This window comes from Etheostoma cragini, chromosome 7 (genome assembly GCF_013103735.1).
Source record: "Etheostoma cragini isolate CJK2018 chromosome 7, CSU_Ecrag_1.0, whole genome shotgun sequence".
Lineage (NCBI taxonomy): Eukaryota > Metazoa > Chordata > Actinopteri > Perciformes > Percidae > Etheostoma > Etheostoma cragini.
In genome coordinates, this window is record NC_048413.1 from 7,421,473 (window position 1) to 7,449,270 (window position 27,798).

The 27,798-nt window shown below is 40.7% G+C and overlaps 3 protein-coding genes across 18 annotated transcripts in view; 1 reads left to right on the plus strand and 2 right to left on the minus strand.

Annotated features, from left to right (window-relative positions):
* The window catches only part of ccdc187 (coiled-coil domain containing 187), an 18,593-nt gene extending 9,495 nt beyond the window's left edge, over window positions 1-9,098 (minus strand). For 2 of the 6 annotated variants that reach the window (XR_004657224.1, XM_034876202.1), the window contains exons 1-4: window positions 8,736-9,096; window positions 7,977-8,068; window positions 1,154-1,216; window positions 484-622 (exon numbers count right to left, since the gene is read on the minus strand). Coding sequence is in view for 5 of the 6 variants with exons in the window: in XM_034876202.1 (XP_034732093.1) it covers window positions 484-622; window positions 1,154-1,216; window positions 7,977-8,028 (254 nt within the window). In the remaining variant the exon portion in view is untranslated. Of the gene's footprint in view, window positions 1-483; window positions 623-1,153; window positions 1,217-4,506; window positions 4,625-5,217; window positions 5,787-7,976; window positions 8,069-8,735 lie in introns of those variants that run through there. The other 4 variants (XM_034876207.1, XM_034876204.1, XM_034876203.1 and 1 more) reach the window with 4 other exon arrangements.
* A 2,164-nt stretch (window positions 9,099-11,262) lies between these two features.
* Window positions 11,263-13,679, plus strand: LOC117947387 (urotensin-2-like). The gene is made up of 4 exons (XM_034876266.1): window positions 11,263-11,963; window positions 12,481-12,603; window positions 12,920-12,960; window positions 13,047-13,679. Exons 1-4 carry the CDS (start codon window positions 11,858-11,860, stop codon window positions 13,158-13,160), a joined length of 384 nt encoding a protein of 127 aa, XP_034732157.1. The 5' UTR covers window positions 11,263-11,857; the 3' UTR covers window positions 13,161-13,679.
* Window positions 13,680-13,841: 162 nt separating this feature from the next.
* Window positions 13,842-27,798, minus strand: part of camta1a (calmodulin binding transcription activator 1a) — a 282,833-nt gene continuing 268,876 nt past the window's right edge. For 5 of the 11 annotated variants that reach the window (XM_034876192.1, XM_034876185.1, XM_034876190.1 and 2 more), the window contains 12 exons: window positions 27,422-27,618; window positions 27,238-27,316; window positions 26,712-27,060; window positions 25,875-26,350; window positions 24,706-24,884; window positions 24,066-24,309; window positions 23,111-23,182; window positions 22,873-22,893; window positions 22,523-22,722; window positions 21,436-21,510; window positions 21,003-21,033; window positions 13,842-18,852 (listed from right to left, as the gene is read on the minus strand). In XM_034876192.1, the coding sequence (XP_034732083.1) occupies window positions 18,820-18,852; window positions 21,003-21,033; window positions 21,436-21,510; window positions 22,523-22,722; window positions 22,873-22,893; window positions 23,111-23,182; window positions 24,066-24,309; window positions 24,706-24,884; window positions 25,875-26,350; window positions 26,712-27,060; window positions 27,238-27,316; window positions 27,422-27,618 (1,956 nt within the window). In that variant the 3' untranslated portion in view covers window positions 13,842-18,819. Of the gene's footprint in view, window positions 18,853-20,979; window positions 21,034-21,435; window positions 21,511-22,522; window positions 22,723-22,872; window positions 22,894-23,110; window positions 23,183-24,065; window positions 24,310-24,705; window positions 24,885-25,874; window positions 26,351-26,711; window positions 27,061-27,237; window positions 27,317-27,421; window positions 27,619-27,798 lie in introns of all 11 variants that reach the window. The other 6 variants (XM_034876187.1, XM_034876196.1, XM_034876188.1 and 3 more) reach the window with 6 other exon arrangements.

Here is a 27,798-nt window from a genome sequence, read left to right on the forward strand (position 1 = left end):
ATTCAAATCTACACACGGTAGGGTCAAAGTTTGGGCTGCACAACATATAGTTTTTTTTTATTTTCTTTGCAACATCAACTGATAAACACATATCCGAAAGAAATGCAAAAAAAAATGTTGGTGTTAGTTAAAAGAAAATATTATCAGAATAAACGGTCATTATTTTAGTGGTGCGTTTTTTATTCAATTCACTGTACAATTTGTTTAACAAAAGAATGTTGGAACAGATTAACAATGATTTGTTTTAAATTTAACATGCAATTTGTTGTTTTTCAGTAGAAGACTGAAAGCAACAGAAAAGGTAGTACTGAGTACACCTTCGTGTTGGTTTATTTTTCGCAAGTGATATCGCTACTGCGATTTTCCGCCAATGTTATCACATATTTTCCTCATATCGTGCAACCCTAGTCAGCATATATATGCAGGACACTGCAGCGGTGTGAGCTGTGTTGCAGTACGCTTGGAGGAGCAGGGGTCACCTACAGTTGTCTGGAGGCCTGTCTGAGCAGGGTGTTCTGCTGGGCCTGCTCCTCTTCTTCCTCATCCTGCAGCTTTTTTGCTACACGGATGTCATTCTGCACAAGCTGGTTCTTCTGGATGTTGGTGGTATAGTGTTGCTCAACTATGAGGAAAAGGCAGAGAAGAAGGCAGAGGGTCTCAAATGTTTGGCAATGAAAGACCATTTCTTATCAATATTGTAGTAAGGTATAATTACTATATTCTAAATCGGTTGAAATTTAAGTATTCCTGACTCCTGTGTTAACTTGAAACATTCTTTGTGGAATGCTAGACCCACAGTGTACTTTTGAAAAGTCCTACAAACAGACAACAAATTACATGTCACTTTGTTTACTGCGCAATACTGCAAGGAGCAAAAAGAAGTTCAATGTAACTACTTGGTTTTTTTCAGTCTGCCTTGGTAAACCATGAGAATACAGCATTTTACTCAAGTATGTTTTATTGTCAATCTGTCATTTGCATTACTAGCTGCCAAGTATAATCATTAGCTAAATTCCATAAGAGAGTAACTAAAGATAAAGATGACAACACAGAAAGTGGTGATTCACTGAGACAGACAAGCCCCACGCAATCTACACCCTAGTGTAGTGTGCAGCTGTACTGCTGCCACATGGTAGCTTGACATTGGACTTACTCTCCTGTTCCTGCAGGTTGTGTGCCAACACTCCATCTTCCAGCACAGCAAAACACTCGCACACTGAAACAACAGAGGGCAGAAACACTTCAGTCTCCTACAAAAGGTTACAAAAGTGTTCAAATGATTCTGTATGTTGTCATCTGGACAAATGTTTTGCACTTTTGTTTAACTAAAGAAAAGTGTTACAGAGTAACAAAGTGAGCGGTTCTCTCAGTGTGAGAGCTAAAACAACAGAAAAGCATTTGGATGGCTTGAAAAGAGAATGTTGTGGAGCTTTTGGTAGAGCACTTTGTCTAAAAGGAAACAATAGGATGCAAGTGTTTTGTGTCACGTTTGTAGTTAATTTAAGAGACAAAGGCGGAGGAGTGTCCCTTGAGAAACTTTAGGAGAAAGAAAAAAAAACATCCACCACTCTGGCACAAACTCCCAGTTTAACGTATAAAAGGCTCCAATAAAACCCCCTTCATAACAGGGTGCCAGTGCTCCAGAGCAACACCCAAAGACAAAACAAGTATTGCTGTCCTCTCAGTTACTGGGTTTAGGAGCGACAGAGGAATTGGTCCAATCTGACATGCTCGATTTCACAGTAACTTGTGTGTATCTAAGGAATGTACTACAGTACTAATATAAAGTACGAAATATGTCATCTTTAAAATTGTGGTTGTAAAGACCTTAAGGAGGAAGATTCATGCTTTTTCGTTTACAAATGTGTTCACTATGACTACCAAATTAAGCTTTTAGGAACTACCACCTGCAACCATATAATGGGAAGCCTGTGTAGATGGTACAAAGGTATGTTGAGTGAAGTATTTTAGGTTGTTGGAAAGCCCAAAGCTTTAGCTCAGAGCTCTCTGTACACCAACTCTGTCTGGTTCCCCATATCGAGCCACTCTGTAGCTGAGCCTTCTCTATCCCAGGATACCATAGTCTGGCCACCTGCTGCTGGACATGGTAATAAAACATATCAGTTTCATGTCATTAACATTCTCTAGCCTGGTCTTGTTTTGTCAGAAATCTGACAAAAAACTTCATGGGGACTTTAATATAGACAACAATTATGCAAAGAAAATGTTCCAAAAAGTGTGAAGTCAAACAACGGGATAATTAGCAAGAGAGACATATAGGCTGAATCTCATTTCTCTGTATTTCCCCTTCTCTTTAGTTTTGGGCGTTCACATGAGAGTAAGAGCTGTCCCAGTACTCATTTTGATCGAAGACTAGGGGTAAGACAAAGGGGTACACCGCCCTTAAAACCAAAAGGAGAATGCAAGCTTACTTGAAAACAACGGCTGCCAGATTGAGCATAGAGACCCATAAATGTATTTCCGGCTTGAATAAATTATTAAAAAATTACGACAGGCTTGTTTTGTGCTCGATACAGGCCTGTACACATATACTTGCAACCATGTTCTTAATTTAAACGTTTCAAAAATCACTAGCTTGCTATGCTAACCACTAACTGCTAACATTAATGCTAATGTAACATTGCCGATTTGCACAGTCCTGCCTTTCTCTGCCTTGAATGGACTTTGTGCATGTCTACAGTTTTAACCATTAGCAGATAATTTCATTTGATATCAGTGCACAACACTACTTGCTTTGGAGACATTGATACGTGCTTTACATTTAGCGTCCTGTATCATACAGGGACGCAGAAGGACACATAGCAGCTGAAACACTTTTGGGTTGAAATTGAGCAGAAGTTTCTTAAATCATGTGTTCATGTTGAACCCATTCATTACTCACTTGGTACTGTATTATTGTAATCATTCGTAATTCCTTCCTGTTCATGCACTTGTATATTGTTGTTGGTTATGATACGGGACACCAATGAAAGAAATGTGAGGGAAGGGTGACTGGCCGACCGGCATCAGACTGATCTGGAATATCAGAATAGCTGTAGTTTGTTTGTGGTCTTTTTTTACTTTTACACATTTAAGTGCCTTTTTAATATGTGTGTGACATGTATGTTATGGTTCTAATAGCTGATAATGGTTCAGTAATATAATATTGTTAATATAATGTTTTTGCCTGTTATGTACAAATTTTTGTTAACAAAAAGTTTTTCTGCACATAAATGACATTCAAAACGGTGTTAACTGAAACAGATATACAACACACTATGCAGTGTGTATACACATGTGTATTGCAAACAAACCTAAGTACTATACAGATAAGAAAATATGTACCACCATCACCAAAGTGAACATAAAATAACTACAAAATATATAAATGCATAGGACACTTGTCAAAACCCACGCAATCAACATGTAGACAAACTTGCAGACGGCATCTTGGAAGTTTGTGATCAAAACTGTATTGTATGGTGATGTAACCAAGTGGTATCCCATTGAAAAAGGGGTATGTTTTCACCCCTAGCCCTTACTACTCGGTTTCTATAGCCAAGTGCTAGGCGTAAGAGGAAGGGGTTAGATAGAGAAATGGGATTCAGTGGTCAACACCCAGTTTTGCACTACTCCTGGGCCTGTACATTGTTTTTTATAGCTTTAGCATCTGTGGACTGTTATTCTCTTCTATATCCACGCCAAGTGTTTACAGTAGTCCTTAATGAGCCGCGGTAGCTGCGATGTGCTGAAGCCCAAGGGTGTTTAAAGTCTGTCAAACAAGCTCAAAAGTTGCTCAGGAGAAAATCAACACAGACAGGCAGCAGCACGGTTGCCCAGCTGTTTTCTCCACTTCCTCCATCTTTGCAGACACAAAGCTCACTGTGACAAGACCAAACCGCTTGGCTATCTCACAGTTTTTCATCAGCGAACCTAGAATGGCCATCTACTCTTACAATGGTGCTTTCAAATGCCAGGAGGACAGAAGACAGTGGTTAATAAGAGATTTTGCTCACTGCAGAGAGAAAAGCCTCCAGCCTGAGCCAGAGGCAGGGCCAATTAAAAACAACAGTCCTATGACTAATGCCTGCACTGAGCCTAGAAGAGCAGTCTGGGCTACTTCTGTGGAGACAACGGCTACATTTACATTCATGTGCTTAATGCTTAGGATACTCAAGTATTCAGATTATAAGATAAGTTGACACATGCACAAATGCCTCACATTGTTTATAATAAACTGTTTAAGTTCTTTTTAGCTAAAGAAAACCTGAATATATATATTGTATACTCCTGTAACTGTTGAGTTGCAAATGTGATCCAGTATCTAGAATACTGTGCATGTAAACCTTGCTAGCACTGTAAGCACTCTGTAAGGGAGATGTAAAAGCTAAAACATTATTTATTCTTATTTGGTACTTTTTTATCAATTTTTGAGAAAAAAGTACAATTCTAAAACAAGGACATTTTTGAACAGAAGACAAGCAAAGACCCTGGAAGTTTACTCACTGTCTAAGATTTGCTAGACGGTGCCAAAGAAGACGAGAATAAATGGAAGGCCTCAAGATTCATTGTAAGAGCGACATCAGGCCTACAGTCTTTGTTACAGCTGTGATCATCTGTGTGGCTAATTGAAAACACACGAAAACATCAAGCATTCAACCCATACTAGACTTTAAGACTCCTTCTGTGCTCGCCAAGCAAGTTTGAAGCAAGTAGTTTTTCTTTCTCCTGACACATATTCCCTATTGGTCTATCTTGTCACTGTGTACACGTTGATATTCTTCAGAGTCCTCTGTTTCCATTATTGCTGCACCTTAACTGAACTACTGGAGCCTGCTCTGACAATACAGTTTTTAATTTCAACATTTATAGAACTACTTCGGAGTTGATATACCAAGTCAAACTGAGGATGTGTCCTCTTTGTTCAGTTCTGTAAATATAGAATAGGGAGAAAAGGCCGGCCTCTGAGAAATTCTTGTGGGAAAATTTACTCTATCCTCAAAATGGAAAAGGAAAAAACCCAAACACTACATTCTTGCTTAGAATAAATCTCCGGGTATGTTTTATTCTACAGGGGGCCAAACCCAACAGTCAAAGTTCATAGAAATCACCCAGACAGCACTAAGCCATCACAAGGGTCCGTTTACACCATATATGACCACGTTAGTCTACACTGAGAGTTAGCCCACACCACAACAGACACGCATTACCACGTACACCTGTCGTGGAGCTTAAGAGACTATCCGCTAAATGAATCTCCAACCTGCCCTCATGCGTCCAGTCTGTCAGCGAGGAGGGTTTAAGTCGAAGGCTTTGTTGTAATCCGACAGGACCAATTCAAAAAAAGTTCAAAACATGAGTTTACACTTAAGTCCTAGTCAGAAAGTGGAAGAAAAGTATGAAAGAGGGAAAAAGAAAAAGCGCGTAAGCGTGCAGGTTTGTGTGGGTGTGTCTGCATTGCGGGTTTACTTGTTTTTAACTACAGTCACTTTACCCCCCTAGGGGAGGGGCAAGGAGACAATGTTATTATGACTGCTAAACAGGTTTGAGGGACTGGGTGTGCACATAGAGACATGCTTATTAGAGTGTAGGCCGAGTGTGTTTCACAAAATAGTAAAGAGCCTCCTACTGTAAGCTCTTTAATGGGGGCACTGAAAGGACCCCGTCAGGCCGTGTCCGTTTCCTAAGAGGATAGTTAATCCAAGATCCCGCAGACAACAGAAATTGGCTATGACATTTGAACACCAGAGGCTAAGATCTACTAAAGTGGTAAGATTGTCTAAGAAAGAATGCAAAAAAATCTGTAAATTCAATTTCACAATATTAGCAGCATTGCCCAGTATGTTCCCCAGCAGTGTGGGCACAGTCTCTTTGCAGTTAGACTGTGGGAGAAGGTTTATTTCCTATGTTAATGCCTCTTGCCCCATTCACATATTCTACGTTACTGGTGGTCAAAAATAGAAAAAGGATATGTATGTTTAAACTTTTTGCTGATGTAACTAAATCTCATAGGTCTTATTGTAGAACTCCCACCAACGGACAGCAAGTCAATCTGAAAGAAATTCCGTAGATTACCTCAGGCATCCAGCTTGCAAGAGGAGCCGATTAAACACTGACAGATATTTTTCTTTCATCTTTGGAGGCACTTGGATAGCAGCAGTGGCAAGTGTCTGCCTAACAAAGAAACTGGCAAAATGTTCTATTTTCAGCCAAAATCCCCCAACAACCACCCACACACTGTCTTCCTCTCTCTCTCTCTCTCTCTCTCCCTCTCCTCCTCACTGGTGTGTTCCGTTCTCCTGCTCGCTGCTTTTTGCCCAACATTTCACCATGAAGTATCCATCTATCTCACAGCTCTTTGTGCTGTGTTAAAAACTAGGTGAACTGGACCAGGTTGTCATGGAAAAGACAAAGAGTTGAAGGGTAATGGGACTCGGGGTCAGTTGGTGAGAATGAAATTAGGAACAGGGGGGAGGTGGGGGAATTCCTCTGGGAGCTGCATTCCCTCTGCACATCAGGCTAAATCAGGAGCAGCCAGAGGAGGGACAAAACAGGAACTGATAAGGGGGGGGCAGTGAAAACAAAGAAAATTGACTTAGCTGAGTCTGAAGAAGAAAGTGAAGGAGAAGTGGGACACACTACGGCTCTTAGGAAAATTGAAGAACAAAAAAACACAATGGGTGGGCCAAGTAAATGACTCCGGTGCCACAGAGAGGGACAACAGCACAGTTTGACAAATCTGTCTGGTGAAAGTAGATTATGACCGGAAAACATCACACTGATCAGACATCTGATTTACATGCTGCTATTGTCTCATTAAGCAGTTTTTGCTGCTCTTACTGGCTTTGTTTGCGCATCAGCCCCTGCTCGATTAAGCATAAAAACGCAAAGCTGCACAGTGTGCCCTTTGTGTATGGATACAAGAGGAGCACTGAATTATCTCTCTTGATAAAAGACATGCAAACCTATTTCTATCCCATTCATTAGTGTGGACATGCCAAAGACTGAGTCAACAGTCTACACCCAGGACACAGCTTTGACATTCCTTACCTGTGAATGTTTTCATACTTACATGCTAGCAGTTCCAACTAATTTAGTTCATAAAAGCTGTCTGCATAAGTATGAATTGACAAATTCGGTTGCTGTGCATACAAATTTTTCCTAGGTTTTGCTTTACTATATTAAACACCACTACACTTCTTACTCCAACCTGTCGTTTCTCAGTATCTGAATGTCCCAAGATCAAACATTTAATGAGCAATTAGGATTGCTTTGTTTAAGTTTTAAAATTAAACCAAATTTTAATTGTAATATTTTCCCAATCACTGTATATTCTGCAAAAGGCACTCTTTGTTATGCAAGTCAGAATATTTCAACTACAAAAATGTACTTCACTTGTGTTATTGATAGAAATATAGTACTTTCTACCCCAGAAAAAAATAATATCCCAAACAGCTTTTTTTTATCATTTGCTCTTATCTGCAGCCAGCAGACCTGTTTACAATGCGAGCCGTCTCTGTACAGTAGCTAGGAGCCGCTGTCTGCTGCATATAGTCAAAACATATGGCAAGCTATGTCTTATCTAAGAGGGAGTATTGTTGCTACAGAAATCAAGCAAGGGCAAAAGAAAAGATGTTATTTGGTGCCAGGACCAATTACTCATAACGCAAAAAACAGACAATGGGAAGTTCAGTCATGTTTCATTTTCTCTTAAATACGCAGCAAACGGGTAGACAAGTTTGTCCTTAGTATTCACTGTGCTAAAGTGTCCATGAATCAAATAATTAACCCCTACTATACTAGTACCATGTCTGCAGTTCAGTAGCTGACCCTGACGTCCCTGTGGAGGGGCTAAACAAAAACAAGTTTTCTCCAGGACAAACCAAGAGCCATGGTACAGTCTCTATGCCTTTTCCATACCCAAAGTAGTTCTGTAGATGTAAGAGTTGGCTCTGTGTGAGAGAGTCTGTTCTTACCTTCTCGGACACGTGGAAGGTTGGACTGGTCAATTTCCAGATCTGCCATCATTGTCCCTGTTGTGTCACAGCCTCATGGTGATCAGAAGACCCTGACACCAGAAGGGACATTTTGAAAGTTATTATCGGGATAAATTAACCCTTGTGTTGTCCTCCCGGGTCAAAAACAAACAGAAAGTTTTCACTACCACCACCTTACTACCTCTAGTTTTACAGTACTTTTTTTTATTCATGGTCAATAACCATCATTAATATAGAATTATACCTAATATTTGAGTTAAAAAAAGCAATAATTATGAATTTTTTTGACTAATGCAAAGAGCGTTCTACGGAAACCAATCCATTTTTTGTGGTAATTTGGTTACAAAGAAAGCCATTATTCAGAGATAGACATTTTTTTAAAGGGGTAAAATTTGACCAGAGGACGACAGGCGGGTTAAATGAGACTAAAGGGCAAGGTACAAATCAGAAGAAAGGAAACAGTAAAGCTACACAAACAATTTGGTGAAAACAGACAACTGATTAGCTCGGTGGTGTAAATGCCAAAAAAAGTTAGCTATTAGGCCTCCTAACAAACTGCATCCATTATTACTGACAGCAACAAAGCTAACACGAGCATTGGTGCGGTTAACAGTAACGTTAACTGCGGTTAAACAGTATATGCATTGCAGTAGGCCACTTGTTAGTCGAGCAAAGTAAAAAAAAGAAATAGACATTCAATTAGTCTGTGTACCAAAGACTCCTTGTTTTCTAACCTACCTGTTCCCAGGCACGTTGAACACACAGGCTCCAGTGTTATACGTTACACACAGTCTACTCAACAAGTAGCTACAGTACCAAACATGACAGCGAAGTGTCAACTTGTCCTCTCCGTCGCACTTTCCCTCTCTTCTTTTAGTGTCTCTACAAATTATACAAAGTGTTAAGAACGTGCTTGACCGTTTATAACGCCTCTACTTTTGTTGTGAATTGTATTCGAAACGGGGCCCCGACGGGCTTGTTCATCAATGAAACAGAGCCCCGTCGAATGGAGAAGGAAAGCCAGGGCGGACAAACTTAGCCCAGCCACAGTCTGTAGCACCGGTTGCTTCTTCACACGCAGCTAGCTCCTGTCCGCCAGCGCAGCAGTGGGGGGGCGGTTATTCGCTGCTGCCTTCACGTGCTCCTCCAAACTATGATTTATTTCTCAACTCAGTCTAACATGTTGGGATTAAGCAGTGTAAAGAGAGGCGCACAACTACACAACATTATGATTTCACCTCCAGTTAGTAACACCCATCCCACTAAATATTACAACTTGAATATCATACAAGCCCAGGCTGTATGGTATTCAAGTTGTACTATTTAGTGGACTGAGTGTGCAGTATTTCGAATAATTTTTGAAGGCAACACTCAACGAGCCGAATGTTCCAATCACTCATAGACTTCAGCTGGAGTTTCCAAAGCAGAAGTGTGCTATGGGCCTATGTTGTCTTTTTTTAATTTTAATTTCAACAAATAACTTAAATGGATTTTTAAAATATTATTGAGGAGACAACTGGTACCACAAAGTGACATGTTGGCAACTTTAAAAGTTTTAAAGCATATTCTAAAAATGGGGTAAAACATTTCCCTTGATGCTTTAAATGTCTAATGTAAATGTATTTTAAATGTCAGTGACGATACTTTATAGTCTTTTTGGGGATTTTAAAGGCTACAAGTGTCTCTGTCAATCAAAGAATATTTGAAGACTAATAAAAAGAGAAAATAAAGGAGTAAAAGAAAAAAAAGACAACTGTCTCAGAACATATTTCCCCCCTTTAGAACCCCAATGGACATTTCTCACTGGAGGCTGAGCATGTGAAGAAGTGGTACATTGCATGGTTGATGTGGTATTTCTAGACGGAAGGTTGCCCTCTGCTGGCTGTACATACATCAGTCAGACATTCATGAGGTCAAATAATGTCAGCAAGTCCCAAAACTTTGCCGGGTCACATTGCTTGGAAAATTGTTACAGTTGTTTGGTGTGATGTGTAGCTTTGGAATCCAAGACCTTCAGCATTTAGACTATATATATATAAACCAGGTATTTTTAATAATAATCCTTAGCCAGCCGGTGTGTATGTGGAATTAAAGGTTGATAATTAAGAAAATGTAACATCTGAATCAAGTCTGCTGTGGTGAAGCAAATGTTCATTTCATTAATGGAACCATCACATTCTGCTGTTACAAGATGTATAAAGGTATTTCAGAGGAAGATATTTCTTTTTACTTCAGTACATTTAGAAGTTGTAGTTGCTTATGTTTAGATATTTCTTTTTTTCTGGCAAAACACATGATACATTGAATACATTGCATTGCTGTTTTTAAACCACCCACCGGGTGAGCTCTAATCAGACCAAGCACCACTTTGGCCAGAACCATACAACAACGCTGCTAACATGTTAATGCAGCAGTACCCTAAACCCTGGGGACTATCTGTCTCATGTTGCTCTAGTTTGGCTACCTTAGTGTAGTGCACTGCAACACTTGTTTCCATTCATATTCAATATTTTGAAAGCAGGACTTTATTTGTAATGAAATATTTTTCAGTTGAGATATTGCAAATTGTACTGAAATTCACTTTTTGTGAACGTATTCACTTATTTAAGGATTTCAAGAGCAAGTGGAAGCAGGAATTCTCAACAAATACATGGTTGTTGGAAGTAACTCTCTGCTCTTTTCACACTGATCCACATTATATCGTATGGAGACCATGGCGTTACAAATCGCCTGTCCTGTACCTTGAAGAAATTCTTGATTCCTCAAAAAATTGCAAGTAGCAGGAAAAACTTCAAGTATGGGGGAGTCAACATTTATTTTAGAGGCCAGAATAAGCTAGGATTGACAGCAGGGCCTTGACTAATACAGAATATGAATTGTAATAGCTTTTTATGATATAAAGCAACACCTAATGGAGTGTCTGGACTTCTGGCTATAAAACTAAATGTCACTGCCGCTTTGTCAAGCCTCATTATCATACAAAAAACTGAACATTGACGTCACACTTCTAATAAATATACAAATTACACAAAGAGGTGCAAAATGTGACTCTGTAAATAGCTAGCTCCACCTGTCCCCTGTCTCCATTGACAGGAACAGTTTTCTGACTCAGTCCATCTATGCTGGATGTACTAATAAAGGTGAGTTTTACTGTTTGACTTTGCAGAAGGTAAAGCACAAATTGAACATCTTACCAGAACAAGGCCTCTAAATAATGTGCATGAATCAATCTGATTCAGTGACCCATGGTAAATTCTCGGCTGTCCTAAATTGAGTTATAATGTCAAGGCCCTGTTTCTACAGGGCCTTGAACATTTTAGCATTTCACTGAACCTCTGTGCAAGTAATTATGCAGTTTTTCTGTGGGCTATGAGTCAGGGGGATTCAAATGGCCCGAGAGTTTAATGAGATAGTAACATAAAAACATTAGTCATTTGGCTGCCCACTTTCTCCACCTGCTCCCCCACGGGATGTTGTTGAGAATCACATCGGAAACACCTGCTTCGAGCCCATTTACAAAGTCAGTAAAACAGTCAATCAAGCTGAAGAGCTGGTAAAACATGACTGTGCCCTTGAAGCATTGGCCACAACGCTTGTCTATTTATTGAGCCTATAATTCACCTGTGACTGCCTGTTGATTTGTCACACTTAGAAGGGATGGGACTGTGGATATTGCTGATGGCTGTTTTGGCCAGCAAAAGTGTGTGTGTGTGTGCTGTGGGGAGCATGCAGGAGGAGGGAAAGACTACAGCTGGAAGTATATAACCAAGTTGGGACCAACAGAGCATCTACAACTCTTCTTTCCACCTGAGGACCACCGTGCGAATCCGATCCACTTCCAGCAACAGCGACCTGTAGTGATGAAGTGGAACCATCTCCTGTCCTGGGCCTTCCTTCTCGTGGCCACCGGCCCACTGCTGGCCCACCCCGTCACAGACTCTGCAGAGATGCCCTACGCAGGACCTGGTAAGTGGAAAGTTATGTCTCTATTGTAGTTGTTATTCACAGAAATGCACTAATTCAGTACCTTGATTAGCATTTTTAGTGATATAAGGTAATTTGTGAAGCTTAATGGAAGGCAAGTCATGTCCTCAGGCCTTGAAGTAATTACTTTAGAATCGCAGTGTTGAACACTGATTGTTCTGCAAAAGTTCACACACACGGGCCACTGATGGAGGATTTCTCTGCTGCTAGAGAATATATAAAGTTTTCTTTTTTTGCAGATATGCAAATTAGAGGTATTGTAGGCTACAACTATCAATTTATTGGGATAACAGCTGAATTGATTTAGGAGTGCATCAATTAAAAGTTAGGTCTTCCTGAAAGAATTTCCACTGAGCTACATTCGTTGCTGTAGAATATGGCTTGACAAAAGTCAAACTCTGTGTTTACCATTTAGCATATACTGCTACACTACGAACACAAAATAGACGCATGCTAGAAAATGTGAATCCTTTTTGTGTGGTTATTGGGTCATCCTCAGTATCAGTGGAGGATGGAGGAGTTGGCGCCTTGGATGATCTGACGCTCTCTGAGCAAATCTTCCCTCCTCAGGATGGAGGGCTCAGATATTCCACTCTAATATCTGGGGAGTTTAACCGAGATGGTAAGAAACACAGAGCCCCACACACACACAGCTCATCTTGTAGAAAAGTGCTCATACTCAAGGCAGAGACTTAATTCATCAAGGGAAAATCCCCCGCTTTATTTTTGCAGAAACATTGTGCTACAAATTTGAGTTGATACACATAATTATACCAGTGTAATATATTCCTATGGCTGGATATTGTGCATGGATGAGCCGGGTCCTTTACTCTGCCACGGCACCAAAGCCTGACATGCACAGAAACATGCCTAATGCAACACACCTGGCATGAGTTATCTCAAACATCAGAATAATCTCATGTTTTACTTTCTCTCAGGTGTGAGAACAGGCCTGCTCCCCAGGGGGATGAAAAGAGAGGTGGGTTTTTTTCCCCGACAAATGTTGTGCCTACAACAACAAAGGAAATACAATGTTTACCACGACTCCTTTATCCTGTCTTTCAGGTCCTATTGGAGAAACAGAGTCTCCTAAATCCTTTCAGCCATGTGCTGGGCATCCGGAAGCAGTTCAGGAAGCGAGCGGGGAATTCTGAGTGTTTCTGGAAGTACTGCGTCTAAAACGGTCAAAAGACGTGAATGCTACTCAAGAAACAGGGCTGGCACTTAAACAACGATTCTTATCTTGCACTCACATTAAAACATGCAGACCAAATAAGAAACATCATACATGTACTGTATATACTGTATGTGCACACATGCATGCCCAGGTGCATCACACATCCACACTCTCTTACATAAGCGCTGTCAGCATTTGTTCACAAAAAGAACAATGCCATAGGTACGGTTGAGACAAGTTGCTTGCAGACTTTAAGATCATTTATTGAGATATCTTGTATGTTGTGTGAAACTATATTAATGTACACACATTTGTTAAAAGTCCTTGGTTGTTTAATGTGAGACAAAATGTCTTTAGTTGTAAAAGTCAAAGGTTATACAACACTGGATGTTGGATAGAATTAAAACTTAATTATAAATACTGTATTTGCAAGTTGTCTTTTCTTGATAAAAGGTGTTGGTGAGAAACATATTGGCAGCAGAAGAAACCGCTGTCCCTTTCCTAAAGTAAAATAAGAAACAAAAAGACTGAGCAAACTTTGTTCTCGAGTTTTCTTCATTTTTTCCTTTTTTTATTATTTTACAGCAGAAAGAATATAAAGCATTCAGAAAACATCTTCAATATTTTAAGGGCAATTCAAAACGTTTTGCATGGCTTCAGCAGCTGAAATCTCTTTTTTTTTTAACATATCCATCGAGTCAGTGACGCTTGTACATGCACAATTACAAAAATAAAACTTACAAACAAGGGAAGAAAAAGGAGGAAAGCAAAACACATTAGGAGAACCAAGAGGAGATGAAAGTTTTAAGGGTAGGGGGCGGGATCAGAGAAAAATTGGGTCACATAACAGGGAAAGACAGAGAGAAAGACAGCTATAGAGGAGAGGAAAATAGATCTAACACTAGTTCACATGCAAAGTGTCGAGGACCCGTAACTTTCTATCAAAGCAGGGCCTTTTTTTTCTTCTCGGTTTGGAATTGATGAAAACGTGCAGTTCGGTAAAGGGTGCCATATAATTGCTGTCCATAAACTACTGAATGCTTGTCTTGCAATACTGGCATTTGCATAAGAGTAAGTCGACTACATGTGTCCAATCATTTTAAACTTCACTAGGTCTATAAGTCTCCACAAAATAGTTCTTTATTGCTCTGTGTCCACAAGTGGAATATGTTGTAAAACGGTTTCTGTTCTGTTGTCCTGATGTGCCTACCTTTCTCTGGTTTGGGAGCCTGGGAAAAAGAAGAGGAGGAAAGGCAGATCCCCAGGTCAATTCACAGAACGTCTTGAAAATTGATAATACTGTATATGAAGAGTGCCCATCATCCCATTCATAAATGGCAGTAAAAACAAGATTTGCAGGTGAACCTTTCATATAACTACACTCTTAATCTTAAATACCCTCTACACTTTGTCATTTAGATAAATTAAAGGCCTAAAGAACCGGCCAGAATTATACTATGATTTGACAGGCTTCTATGACAGAAAGTCAAATCATTTATCCTAATGAGCTATAAATAACAGCTATGTATTTTATTCCACCGGCATCTGCAATGTTCGTTACTGAGAGGAAATGGATTATATTTGATATTCATTCATTTTAAAGACTTCAGTATCGCAGTGGCCAATCTGTCTGTCTTCACCAGAAAGCACTGCTGAAAGGTTTGCCTTTTTCAATTTCAGCTTCTTTTACCGTGAATCACATGTCCTGCTCTGCTTCCTCCTCCCCATTTTGGCACCCTGAGTAAAATACAGAAGGGAGGTGAACCAGTCCCTCAGCCTGGAGAAGAGCTATGCTGCTCAGTGTACAAATGAAACAGACACCTTGACATGTCTGCATGTGTGCTGTGCTGTGTCTTGTGCGTGTGTTTGTGTGTACCGTGTGTCACTTAGTTAATACTTGCTATACATACTGTCACAATGGTCTCCAACCATGTCCATTTGTCCTATTTGAAGTTGGGAGCACACTGATCAAATCTTAAAAGAATCAATCAAACAAACTAAAGAAAAAAATCTAAAAAAGTTAGAGCTTGGTCTAAAAACAATCCTGTCCTCATGCTTTGCTATGAAAACCTCAGTAGCTACCTAGGACTGATCATAGGCTCAGTTGTAGGTTTTCCCGTCAGCCCTGCAGTCACATGCCCCATCTCTCTGAGTTCTGTGACACGTCAAACCAACGTTCATCGTTTTACAGAACAGTAAGTCTTTTAACAAGTCTATCTGAGTACCGATTCTAGGAAAATAAGCATGCTTTAGGTGCAGTTCGATCACCCAGTTAATTATTTTACCCATGCAAGCATAATAAATCCTTCTCCTTTTTGCCACGACATTGCATTGGCTATGCATTCTAACACCACACCAGGAGGATGAATGCAAGGCAACAAACCCCAGTAGTGGCATTTCTAAGTGTGATTTTAAAAAGCTATCCTATTAGAAATAACAAATAAAAGAAGGCATACAAATAAAAAAATAAAGCTTAGCATGTTGACAAGCTGGAGTGCTGCAATCATACTGGAGTGAACAGGGAATATCGTCATGTCGCTTTGGGGAGTGTAAGGTGATGGTGATCATGCGTGTTCATGGAGAGGATACAGCACTGTGACCATGTTCTCCGACATTCTCTCAACCTCAGGTACATGGTTTGCATTCTGACACTGGGTTTGTGTGATCAGGATATGAATAGGCACTTTCTACATAAACACTCGGGAAACAAAGTTTACATATCATGTGTGTTGAAAACAACAAAACAACCAGTCAGTCAAGGAAACCGACTCTGAGAAACAACTACTTAGCCTCATAATTATGTAACAAACATGACAACACTTCAACAAACAAATCTCAAGTTTTTCAGTGGCACTTGGCTGAATAATCAAATGTCATTACTTTGATACAGAATACACTTTCTGGTAGTTATGGTAGGAATATATTATAGAAATGAGGCACCTCTAAATCAGCATCTCATGTTCTCTCTTAGATTGTTCTTAAAGCCCAATCAAAACTGCTATCTACGTATATTGTCCAATGCACAAGACACATCTTATGCATTATAATTAGAAATGGCACCAGTGCACTGTTTTACACATTAGTTAGTACAGTCACTTTGGCTCATTGACCTTGCATCGCGGCAATTGACAAGTTTTAGTGCTACCGTTCTGGATAAAATCGGATTTGCACCTTTGACTGTCGGAACAGTTAGTGTTGCAAATTTTTTCAGCTTCTTGACAAAGAAATCCAGTCATGTACAGTATGCTACACGGTTATCAACTAGACACATTTCTTCCACTGTTCTTTTTGACATGGAATACAAGGTCTATATAGAGGCTGGCAGCCTTGATCAAGGTGTTTGTTTTTTATTTAAACACACTCTATTAGGAGAATCTTGTCGCCAGCTCTTTACAGGGATCAGCCTAGGATTTATAAATCAATGCTTGCTGCCACATGGGGTTAATTTGAAGAGGTGAATTAAATTGTTCTCAGTGACAGAGAATGATTACGAAAAGGAACACCAAGGACAAGGCTGCCAATCTTTAAGATCAAGCAAGATGCCTCAATAACACATTCCATTTGCAATGACGACAAAACATACAACTTAAACTCTGCTATGGTGCGTTCAGTGAGCTGTCTGTGGGAATGGTGAAGACATGAGAGACTTAAATGCTTTCTGCTTAGATATGACTCCGTCTGCCATCTGTGTACCCTATTGTTCGAGTGATCGTTGACCATTTGTGATCTTATGGTCTTCAGTGCTAGTGGGTATTTAATTGTAAGATTATCTGTTCTGCAAAAATTAACTTAATTCTGTTTTAAGCTATCTAGCATTCACATACCTCGGGCACCATTGGCAAAATATTCTTGGTAGCCCAAAACAAACAAACATACAAAATAAATTTGAACATAACCATACTTGTTTTAAAATCATTTTGCAGACTTCTCCTAACTCTAAATACAGTATTTTTTTAAACTTTTATATTGCAATAATTTCATGCTTTCTCAAGAACAATCAAAATAAAATAAAATACTCTAATAGTGAAATAGTTTTGATTTTACAGAGCATAGCCACTACTGCTTTTGTTTTTTTCCCCCTTTTGACTCTGTTCATACTTTTCATGCACATAGCTCATTTTTATCCCAGGTATTTACACTATTTACAAACAATACAACCATACTTCTTAGGCATTCAAACAAAACTATACAAATATTCTGTTTTTGTCTCGTACCTGTTTTTGACCCATTTTTAATGAATAAAATAATATATTTCTAAAATACAATCCCCGTTGGGTAAATGTTTTTTTTTTCCTACGCACTTTCAGCCTTCTTTATATACAGAAATCGCTCAAGTGTCAAAAATATGGATTTGTCAAACCCCTATTTTGGGACAAGCTTAGGGACCCCTCAAAGAATCTCTAAGACGTCAAGGCAATGTATGTGATCTTCCCCTCAAAAGCCTTCACAGGCTCTGAAGTTCGTTTGAAAAGAACAATAATAACCTGCATGACCATAACCAATACAACACAAAATAGGCAAGTTCTTTTCTCTTGTTAGGATTCAGAGGATCAACTGAACAAAACAAAAGAAACAGGATAATACAGGGATAGCCTAAATACTGAGATGATAGAACTAATGGGGGAGAAGATGGAAACAAAAAGAAAACCAGAGGATAGGCTGAAAGACTAGACAATAATCACACAAGCAAAGACTTTTCTTGCCAAGAAGTCATGCATTCTTTCTTGGTAGGGTTCAACAACATAGAGTCTGAAGATACAGATCACCAATACATTGGACATGATGGAACAAATACATTGGACAGTATGGTTCAAATTCAAGTAATAAAGTGACAATATATCTGATAAAGCATAGTTTTTTTTTAAAGAAATGGCAAAACAGAAATATTTTAACACCCATTTTCTTTTGCATGGTTAAACCCCGGACTACATTCATTTGTAGCTCCACCCGTGTGGGCAGACTGGTGGGGTAGAGCACAGTGGGACAGGTGGAATTGTTTAGCTAAATTGAATATCATATCATCTACAGCAGTGGGTAGAAGTGGGAGTGTGAGTGACCAATTTATTTGGTAAAAAAAAAAAGAATTCTTCAAATGAATTAATTGGTCACCCAAAAACGAATGAAATATAATTCGAGCCCAGACGGTTTCTGCGTGGTCTCCCTATCCTCTGAGATCTTCTGCAGCAGCCTTAATTTACGTCTCTCGAGGTCCTTGTGTTTGACAGACCTCCTCAGGCATGTCCTGCGTTTGCTTCCTTACCGTCCAAATACGTTGTTTTCATATTCAAAAAAGACAAAGCAATCCATGAAAAAGTGCAAAAAATGTCAGAAAGCAAATGTTCTGCCCCCCCCCCCCCCCCCCCCCCCCCCCCCCCCAACCCTTTTAGTTTATATTCCCGAAGAAGTTGCCACTCTCCGTCCAAATCAAGTCAGTGGAAAGAAAAGATATGTGAAAAAATGCTGTTGTACATGTAATAGTAGTTGAACCAGTAACACTGCAGTAGTAGTAATAATTGCAGTGCTTGCATTGATGTTTTTTTTTCTTCTTCTTTTTTTTCCCCGTCTTTCATTTCTCTTGTAAAATGTCTCGGGTTCAAACAAAAACAAAAAGAGGAGTCAGGAGAGTGATGTCACATTGCAAGGGGGCTCTTCGGAGGGGTCTCATGTTCCCTGGCCCTTTTCAATTCTTTCACCCTGGAACACAGAGAGAGACAAGGGTCCATGAATACAACATGCACGACTTTACAGGGTTTCTACAGTAGTAACAAGCCTATCAAGACACGCAGAGGCCTAATGGCATCACACTGTTCAGCCACAACTATCAGAACAATATCAAGACAGCCCAGATCATCAGGAACTACACGGCTGGCCTGTGAAAGAAAACCTTGGTCAGGATTGACTTGAACTTGCACTTTGGAATGGACAAAAGCGGATAATGGTAGCACAATTACAGAATAATTACTATATTAGTCTATTACTTTTGGGATAAAAAACACTTTTGTGACACCACAAATACAATTAATCTTGTTATGAAAGGCATTTCATTTTGAAGTATCCCAACACAATATGGTAGTGATATCATCATGACTATAGTTGCAATAATGATCCTAGTTAATATTACCTACAGTGTTGCTATTACTCAAACTGACACTTGCACTGCACCCTGAAAAAATGTGTTCATCAAGATACAGCATAAGGTGAACACTCCTATGTACTGCAAATAAAGATTAGAACCGTCCTACACTTTAAATCCATTTAGTCAATAATGTAAAAGCATGAATCCTTGAAACTAAATGTTATAGTCTAGGTCGAGGTCACTTCCACACGTAAAAGACTAAAATAAATATTTGTAAAGACACTGGTCAAGGTTGAGAAGAAATGCTCGGTTTTATGAAAAAAAGTACCTACTGTTGCAAATCTTCAAAAAAACATTTTCTGGCAGTTCACCAATAAATGCCAGAAGCTGGTGTGGGTAGAAGATACACATCTCAAGAGCATGAGCAAAAAAAGCATCCAGCCAGTCAAGTACTCTTTTACACAGAACAAGTGATTTTAACACACCAACCACTATCATGTGATGGATTAAGCACTATTCTTACTCAAAGGGTACTACTGTAACATTTATGTATTGAAGAGAGGCAGACTACCTACCACTCACCCAATCACTCACTCACTCACTCACTCACTCACTCACTCACTCACTCACTCAATCACTCACTCACTCACTCACACCCTCTCATGTTGTGCTGTGGTACTCCCTGGAGGAATGGATCAATTAGGTTTTCTGTTTTAGTCTCAAAGGGTGGAGAAAGCTTTTGTTTGTTTTAGTTCTAACTTCTGTGACCAATTTGCTACCACAGCTTTCTAACCTAAATCACATTAACAACCTCACCTGCTCCTAAAGCCCGGTGCCCTATTTTAGGACAATATACAGCCAATATAGAAAAGAGTAAAAACATGAAATATGAATGTCAACAGCAAAGAGGTATAAGGTTTGTGAATATAACTAAATGCTTAAACTTCTATACATGCTATATATGATGTTCAGAGCTTTTCCCCCATTCAGGTGTATACAGTATTCTTTTATGTAGTTGTTTTGATGACCAGTGAGCATAATAAATAACAAACTAAATAAACAGTTTGACACAGTTTTAGTAAATTGAAATCAGAGGGGTTAAGTCCCCCTCTCAGTCTGTTGAGTGGCTAGAAACAGGACACACAGCCAGTCAGAAAGACAGAAAACTACTTGAGAAACAGCAGGCCCATAGCATGCCTAAAGGTAGAAGAGCAAGGCTCATAGTTGTCACCACTTGACATGCAGCAGAATAAAACATGATTGGAAAAAGCTTCCCGTTTTCTCAAACTGGCAATCTGCATAACGACACAAAACCAAAATAAAAAAAACAAAAAAAAAGTTTTTTTCCAAGGAGAGAAAGAGAGAGATAAAGAGAGTCAGAGAAGGGCCTGTTAAGTGTTGCAGTGATATTGTCATTCATAAGCTTTTTGTTAGTTTGAGATAGGTTCTGCTCTTAATCTGAGGTTCTTAGTCCACCTGTGGCTCCAGTCGGCAGCCTTCATGCAAGCAGGCATCAAGCAACAGTGATGGAGAAGGAGGAAGGGTGGGTGGAGGGATGGAAGAGAAAGAGCAAAAGAGAAAATTAGAGCAAGGGAAGGAGGGAGAGAATGCAAAGGCCGAGACCTCAGGAGGAGATATTTATATTATCAAAGAGTGAGAGACGGAGGGGGAGATAAGAAGGAGAAAGATGCATACAGAATATCAGATAAAAAGAAAGAGAGCGAGAGACAGAAAGAGGTACGAACTGAGTTGCTGAGGCTGCACTCACCCGCTTGAACAGTCTATGGTCCATCAAGGGGCTTGGCATAAACAGCAAAACAATACCAGACAGCTATTAGCACACAGTAGGCACTGTGAGGGAGGGGGCGAGGACAGGTGGGGGCCAAATACAGTGAGGGGGAGGGGTGGAGCTTAGGTGTTGGGAGACATTTTGGCTCACCACCAATTTGTCAGACAAAAATAAATCAAACACACAACACCGAGTTTAAAGAATAGTTGAGAGATGGACAATATTTAAATAATAGTGGTAGTGGTAGTCTTACCAGTTAGCTCATGGGATTCAATTTCTTTAGTCCATGAACCAGCCTGTGCAGTAAATCTTACAGTGAAGTTTTATGTAGCCTATGTAAAGTTATGTGTGTATATACAGTATGTCTAAAATGAGTATGCTAGTATGTATATGAGTAAGTGTCGGGGTCTACCTGTGGCGGCAGCGACGTAGGAACCTCATGATCTTCCTGGCAGCCTGATCCTGCCTCTTTGTGAGCAGACTACCTCTGTAAAACATCAGAAAGAATGTTACTGTTTGTTGTAGAGCAACAGTTGACAACTGGCATGCATTGCTGTTAAAATTAATTAGAGTCAACTTGTATCTTTCATTGAAAATGTGAAACACAATAGAATTAACCCTTGTGTTGTCCTTGGGTCAAATTTGATCCTTTTTTTGTGTGTCAGGTATATGATTTTACAAAATTGCCCCAAAATAACTAGGATGCGTGGATGAATTCCATACAACTATCTTCACAGGTAAAATCAATGTAAAATCAATTAATTTCATTGTATTTTGCTGCTGTTTTGACTGAGATACGGTTCCTGAATGTCAGTCTCCGGGTGAGCTGTTCAAAATCTGCACGGCTTTCTTCACTTGCCGAGTCGAGGCGGATAACCGTAGCCTGCTAGCGCTAGCATTCTAGCTCGTTCTCAATGGCAAAATACTGCTACAACACACACTAGTTCACCATAATCTCCAAAAGAGATACTTCCATGTCCCTGTTCTGCAGGTATTCCACAAGAGTCTCCCAGCTAATTCTGCCTTGGACTGACCAAAGACACTTTGTAGCTAAAACTAGTGGGATTTCTCACTCTGTAGCTAAAACAGAAACCTAAACACACAGGGTGAAAACAGGATCTGCAGCAATGTGAATTATGACAAAACTATGGTGTTTTTTTTAAATGAAACCATGTAAACTTATTCTGGTACAACCTCAAAATACAATTATGAACCTGAAAATGTGCTAAATGTAGGCGCTTTAACTAATATGCAAAATAATTATTTATTTCTTTTTTTAACTCAACAATGAGGTATACTGTCATATGAACTAAGTTTATTGACCATGAATAAAAAACACGTTAAGAAAAGTGACGAAGACGTTGGAAAAAGCGACAGAAATTGTTCATTTTCAATTTCAACTCAGAAGGATAACAAGTTCATGGTCTACGGGAAGACTACGCAAGGGTTAATAAACTAAACACCACTAACAGTGTAACAGTATGTGACTGAGTGTCTACCTTAGTTTGTGTTGCACGAGGGCGGCAGCAGCCCCGCGGTGGTGGGGCTTCAGCCTGCCAAACTCCTTGTAGCTGCGGTAGTATTGCTGAATGAGCACGGCAGCCCTCCTGCTTTGCTGAAACTTCTTCTGTTCGTGGTAGCTGCGGAACTTACTCTGGATAAGGATGGCGGCCTGCGTCATCTTCTTATAAAGTGCATACTGCCAACAAAAACAAAACAATAGATCATGCTTTGCTGTTTGTGAATACTGCAATGCAGTGTTATGGGTTCACGCTATAGTAGAAGAACACAACCGAAGGTTTGGCAATGAATTCAGCTGCTGGTAGTGAATTTTCAATTTTTTTATTACCTTCAAGGCTATCCATGTTAGCTTGCAAACAGAAAAAAGGGAATATTGTGAATAATGCACTAACATACTCTACTCTAAAAACATTGCTGAGTTTAAAAAGCATTGACAAGCTTAATTAATTATATTTAAGAGTATTTAGATAGTCAACGCATCAGTGTACCAAGAGACTGTGACATACACTAACCTGTAAACAAAAGCACTTATTAGATGTGACCGTCAATGCTTTGGCGGTGCCTACCTGTTTGTATTTCTTGTAACAACGTTGAATAACAGCAGCAGCTACTTCCTGTTGCTCTCGGAGCGGCCGCCCCTGTTGGAGAGTAGAGTGGGATAGGTCAGAGGTCACATTTGAACCAAGGCATTTTGCCACAAAGGATATTAGTGGCTATGTCAAGTCTCCCTGAGGTCTCCTGGTGACCGGCATGAGTCCACACCTGGGGAACCGGCCCCCATGTGATTAGTGCGGAGGAGGAGGTGAACTGTTGAGCGCCAAAGAGCCAAAGGTCCACCTCAGTATCAGCTGGTAGACAGGCATAGCAGATTACTGGAAACAACAGCGAACAGTTTGTCACATGAAAACTCATTAAAAGGAGCGAGTTGAGGAATGGGATCGGGCAGGGGGAAAGGACTGGTGTGTGGAGAGCTAGTTTAAAACAGGCAGTAGCAGGCTCCATACACCTAACTAAGAGAGAGAAACAGAGACAAAGAGAGAGAGAGGACGGGAACATAGGCTTATTGTGTCTAATTGGAGCAGGGATACGGGGGACAGTGCAGTTGTTCCTCTAAGCAAGGCCATGCTCTGCTCAAGGCACCTTCCCATGCTGAAACCACAGGGACATATTTGGATATATTTCTGTTCATGTTGTCATGTGTATATGAGCAGAGGAACAGAGAATGAGACAAAGGTAGAGATAGAAAAATGTGAATAATATTAAGCACGATTAGAAACAGTATATCCCCAGACCTAAGATACTAATGACCAGCATCACAACCCTGAACTTTACTGCAAAAATTCAAGCAAAAATCAGAGCTCCATAGCTTGGACCCAAATAAAAGTGAACCCTTCAACATCTCTCCAAACGCCAAAAACAACAAACGACAAAACGTGTACTAATACCGGTCCTAACTGTACAGCCCTGTGACTGCAGGCTGCAGTACACACAGCATATGGCACCTGAGCGCCGGGCCTGTACCTTGTACTTGCGGAAGGCAGTTTGGACTAGGCGGGCGGCCTCATACAGCTCTCTCTGCTCTGGATCTGACAGAGTCAGCTGGGCCAGGTCTCGCTCCACCTTGCTGTTGGAGGCATTGATGAACTCACTCCAGTCAGCTGGGGATGGGAGTGTAGACCTCTCCAGGGGCCCCTCTCTCAGTGGAGACCCCCCAGGACTGAGGCTGGGGTTGGATGAGGGGGTCAGGGTTTCATTATACAGAGATCTAAGGAGAGAAGAGGACAGAAATGGTCGAACGGAAACTGTAGTGGGTGTAAATTAAACTTCCAAAAATTAACACTGTCACAGATAATAAGCACTCCTGAGCTTCACTCCTTTTTTCAAATTGATACCCCTATGATTTACAATTTTGAATGATCCATCCTGGCATTATGTTTAATACAACATATCCTGTTTCAGCAGGACACACTGTACACCAATATCAACTTCAGTTTTGTTATACTCCCACAAAATAGTCACGTATTTGGACAGTACCAGGTTGTAAAAAATTAAAGAAAAAAGAGATGAATGCAGTGGGGAAGACACACATACTGCACACACACCCACACACTGGCAATGCAATATGCATATCTGCAAATCTCTTCCCCACGGTGCTGCCTACCGTAGATGTATGATGCTCGGCAGCTGTTCCACATCGCCAAGGTAGTTGGCCAACCAGTTCATGGTGTTGCTGACCCCTGACGTGTCGACGGGCACAGAGTCCACTGTCGTGAAGTTCTCCCTTTTGATTCTCTCTGGCGTTGCTTCAATGATGTGCTCTGCCAGAGTCATCATATTTGCCTGTTTCATGGGGCAAACAAAGATGAGTGAGGGACGGACCCACAGTGTCAATGTTTTGTCACTACATATAGTTGAGTAACTGCCTTTGTTTGTGGCTGAACATGATCTAGACATGCAGGTTTAATTGTTTGGCCATGTGACAAAAATGTTTGGCTTTAATGTCAGTGGAGTGGAATGAGAGTGAGAGTGATACAGTTAGAGGCTAAACTTCCTAATCTGGCACTTCATCCGTTGGAGGAGTAGTTAGACGGAGATGGATGGCTGGAAGAATCCCTTGGCTATGGCAGTGGATCAATAGAGAGAGTTTATTATGCAGTGATGGCCATCGACATAGTGCCAGATTGGCCTGGTGAATACCGCCTACCAAATGCAGAAGGCAGACATAAAAGAGGTGGCATGGTGCGGTTATGTCCAAATGAAATCTCATCTTGCCATTCTTTCTTTACTGGGGAAAATGACGTCCATGAACACTTTCCAAAGGAATGCCACTAAAATAGCCATACTGCAGCCTACCTCTGATAATATATATGCAACGCATATAGTATATTGTAACTATACTATATGGTAGAGTTGTTCTGATCCTGATACCCGAATCGGAACACAAGTATGAGTCTATGTACCCAGTAAAATCTAATGTTAGCAAAATGTCTGCAATTTGGCAATAATTTACACTTAAACAATCCCATCAGTAAAATGGTGATGTTTACAGAATGCAAAGCTTCAATTTTGAGGGGTGGCACTAGTGTTGCCAGTTTCAGTTTAATTACCGTTTTAATACTGTTTTTGGTATTGGAACATCTCAACTTAATGGTACTATACTTTAATAGAATGTGTTATGTCATGTAATTTATGTGATGCAGGCATTTAAATCAACAGCAAAATGTTTTTGGTCTTAATTATTTTGAACCGTTAATCTGTGGCTGTACTAGTGCCAAGTTCTACACATTTAGCTGACTGAGTACACAGTAGTTTGTGTTTGTGTCCCCCCACCTGTAGGTCATCCATCTGTGTGAGACAGTCCTGGTTCTCCAAATCTTCCCGATAGGATAACAGTTCTGCATCAGCCATTTCTCTGTGAGCCATCACTAGAATGCCTAGCTGTTCCCGCTGACGCAACCGGTTGACCAGTTTCTCCTTCCCCAGGCTGCTGCTTCCACTGACCCCCAACGCCTTCCTCCCCATGTTGCTGCTGGAGAAACTCTCTCTGGAGGTCCATCTGGTTGTTCCTGTGCTGCTTCCTGTAGACAGGCCTTTATCTGAGCACAGGCCCTCTGAGGACAGGCTCTTGGGGCTAGAGGACAGCTTGTGGAGCTGTTGCTGCTCCAGGCTTAGAGGAACAGACATAGCCTTATCAGGCCGAGTCTGAAAAAGTTCTGGGTTGGGTTTGTGTTTTTTAGCTAGCGGAAGGTCTCGTTGGCCCTCGCTGCTGTAGTAGTTGGAGGGCTCTGACCTGGGCCTCCTTAAGTCTGCAAAAAAACACAAAAAAGTAACAATTAGAAGCATAATAGACTGATAAAGACAGACAATAGGGGTTCTTCCAGTCAGTGACTTATGTGAGCCATTCAAAGAAACAATTCTCACATCCAACAATTCTTCTGTGCAGGTGCTCTGGAAAATATCACAAACTTGGAAAATCAAACACCTTGATCCCGCCCCAGACCTTTACCGAAAGCATTTTATTTTAGGAAATGCTCTTGGCAAAGGTCTGGGGGGACCGAAGCATTGGTTTTCTTTGGTGCATGGTGGTGCTGTAGCAAAAGCACAATGAGGCCATCAGCTTAACTAGTGTGCAGTAAGAGACAGAGGCAAAAAGGGAACTCTACTGGCCTGGATTGAGGCTTGTGGTGCTGGATGTGGTTGTAGTTGTGGCAGAACCCCCTTTCTTGCCACTGGGTGCTACTCCACTGTTGTTTGCCCAGCTGACCATCCAGCTGTCTGTGGTGGGGGTGTCGGGGGCTGGGGAGAAAGACATGTGAGTTGCGGGTGGTAGAGGGACTGGTGGCTGCTGCTCTTCCCTTTGTAGTTGCTCTAGACATTCGGCCAATTTGGTATGGCCGCGTGATCGGGCAATTGAGAGGGGTAAGCGACCCAGAGAATCTGGGATAGCTAGGGCACGTCTGTCCCATTTATACAGCACCACTGCTGCCTCCAGGTGACCCAGTGCACATGCCCACATCTGGATGGAAAACAGACAAGTAGCAAAGGGCAAAAGAGTTAATGGGTTTCATTACACAAGACTGTACAAAAAACATCAATCTACACCTCCTACAGTTTTCTTGCACAACACGTCACACAAACTAGGATTTTCTTGCTCACGCTGTTAACGTAAGCGTGTTAACTTCCGCTCTCTTACCAGAGGCGTGCAGGAGAAGTGATCTACATTGAGAGGGTCCACTTCTAACTCCAAATCAATGCTATCAGCATGTTTGGTGCTGGATGAAAGAGAGAAAACAATTAGAATCTCACTGCTATTTAGTGTGGAGCACATCAATTACAAACCAAAGTGCCATTATTCAGTATGTAGAGCAATTTCTCACCGCCACTTGATGAGTGTCTGGATGAGGGTGGCGTAGCCCTGGCCTGCAGCCAGGTGAAGGAGTGTCATGCCTCTGAAGGTCTTGGAGTGGATTAAATGTTTGGACTTAGCCCAGCAAGCTCTGCTCATCATCTTCTCACAGACCACAACGACACGACTCTCAAAGGAGCTGCTGGCCTGCGTCTGACCAGATAAACACTTACATACAGAAAAGAGCATACCCTTACTGGTTGTTGTATATGCCTTTTTAACAAGAAAAACCACAACAACAGCAAAATTCCTATATAGTTATTTTGTCAAACAATAATGAAAAAACACAATATGCTTGCTGTGTACTGTCGCATGCACGTCTTTACGAACAACATACTGTATGAGGAG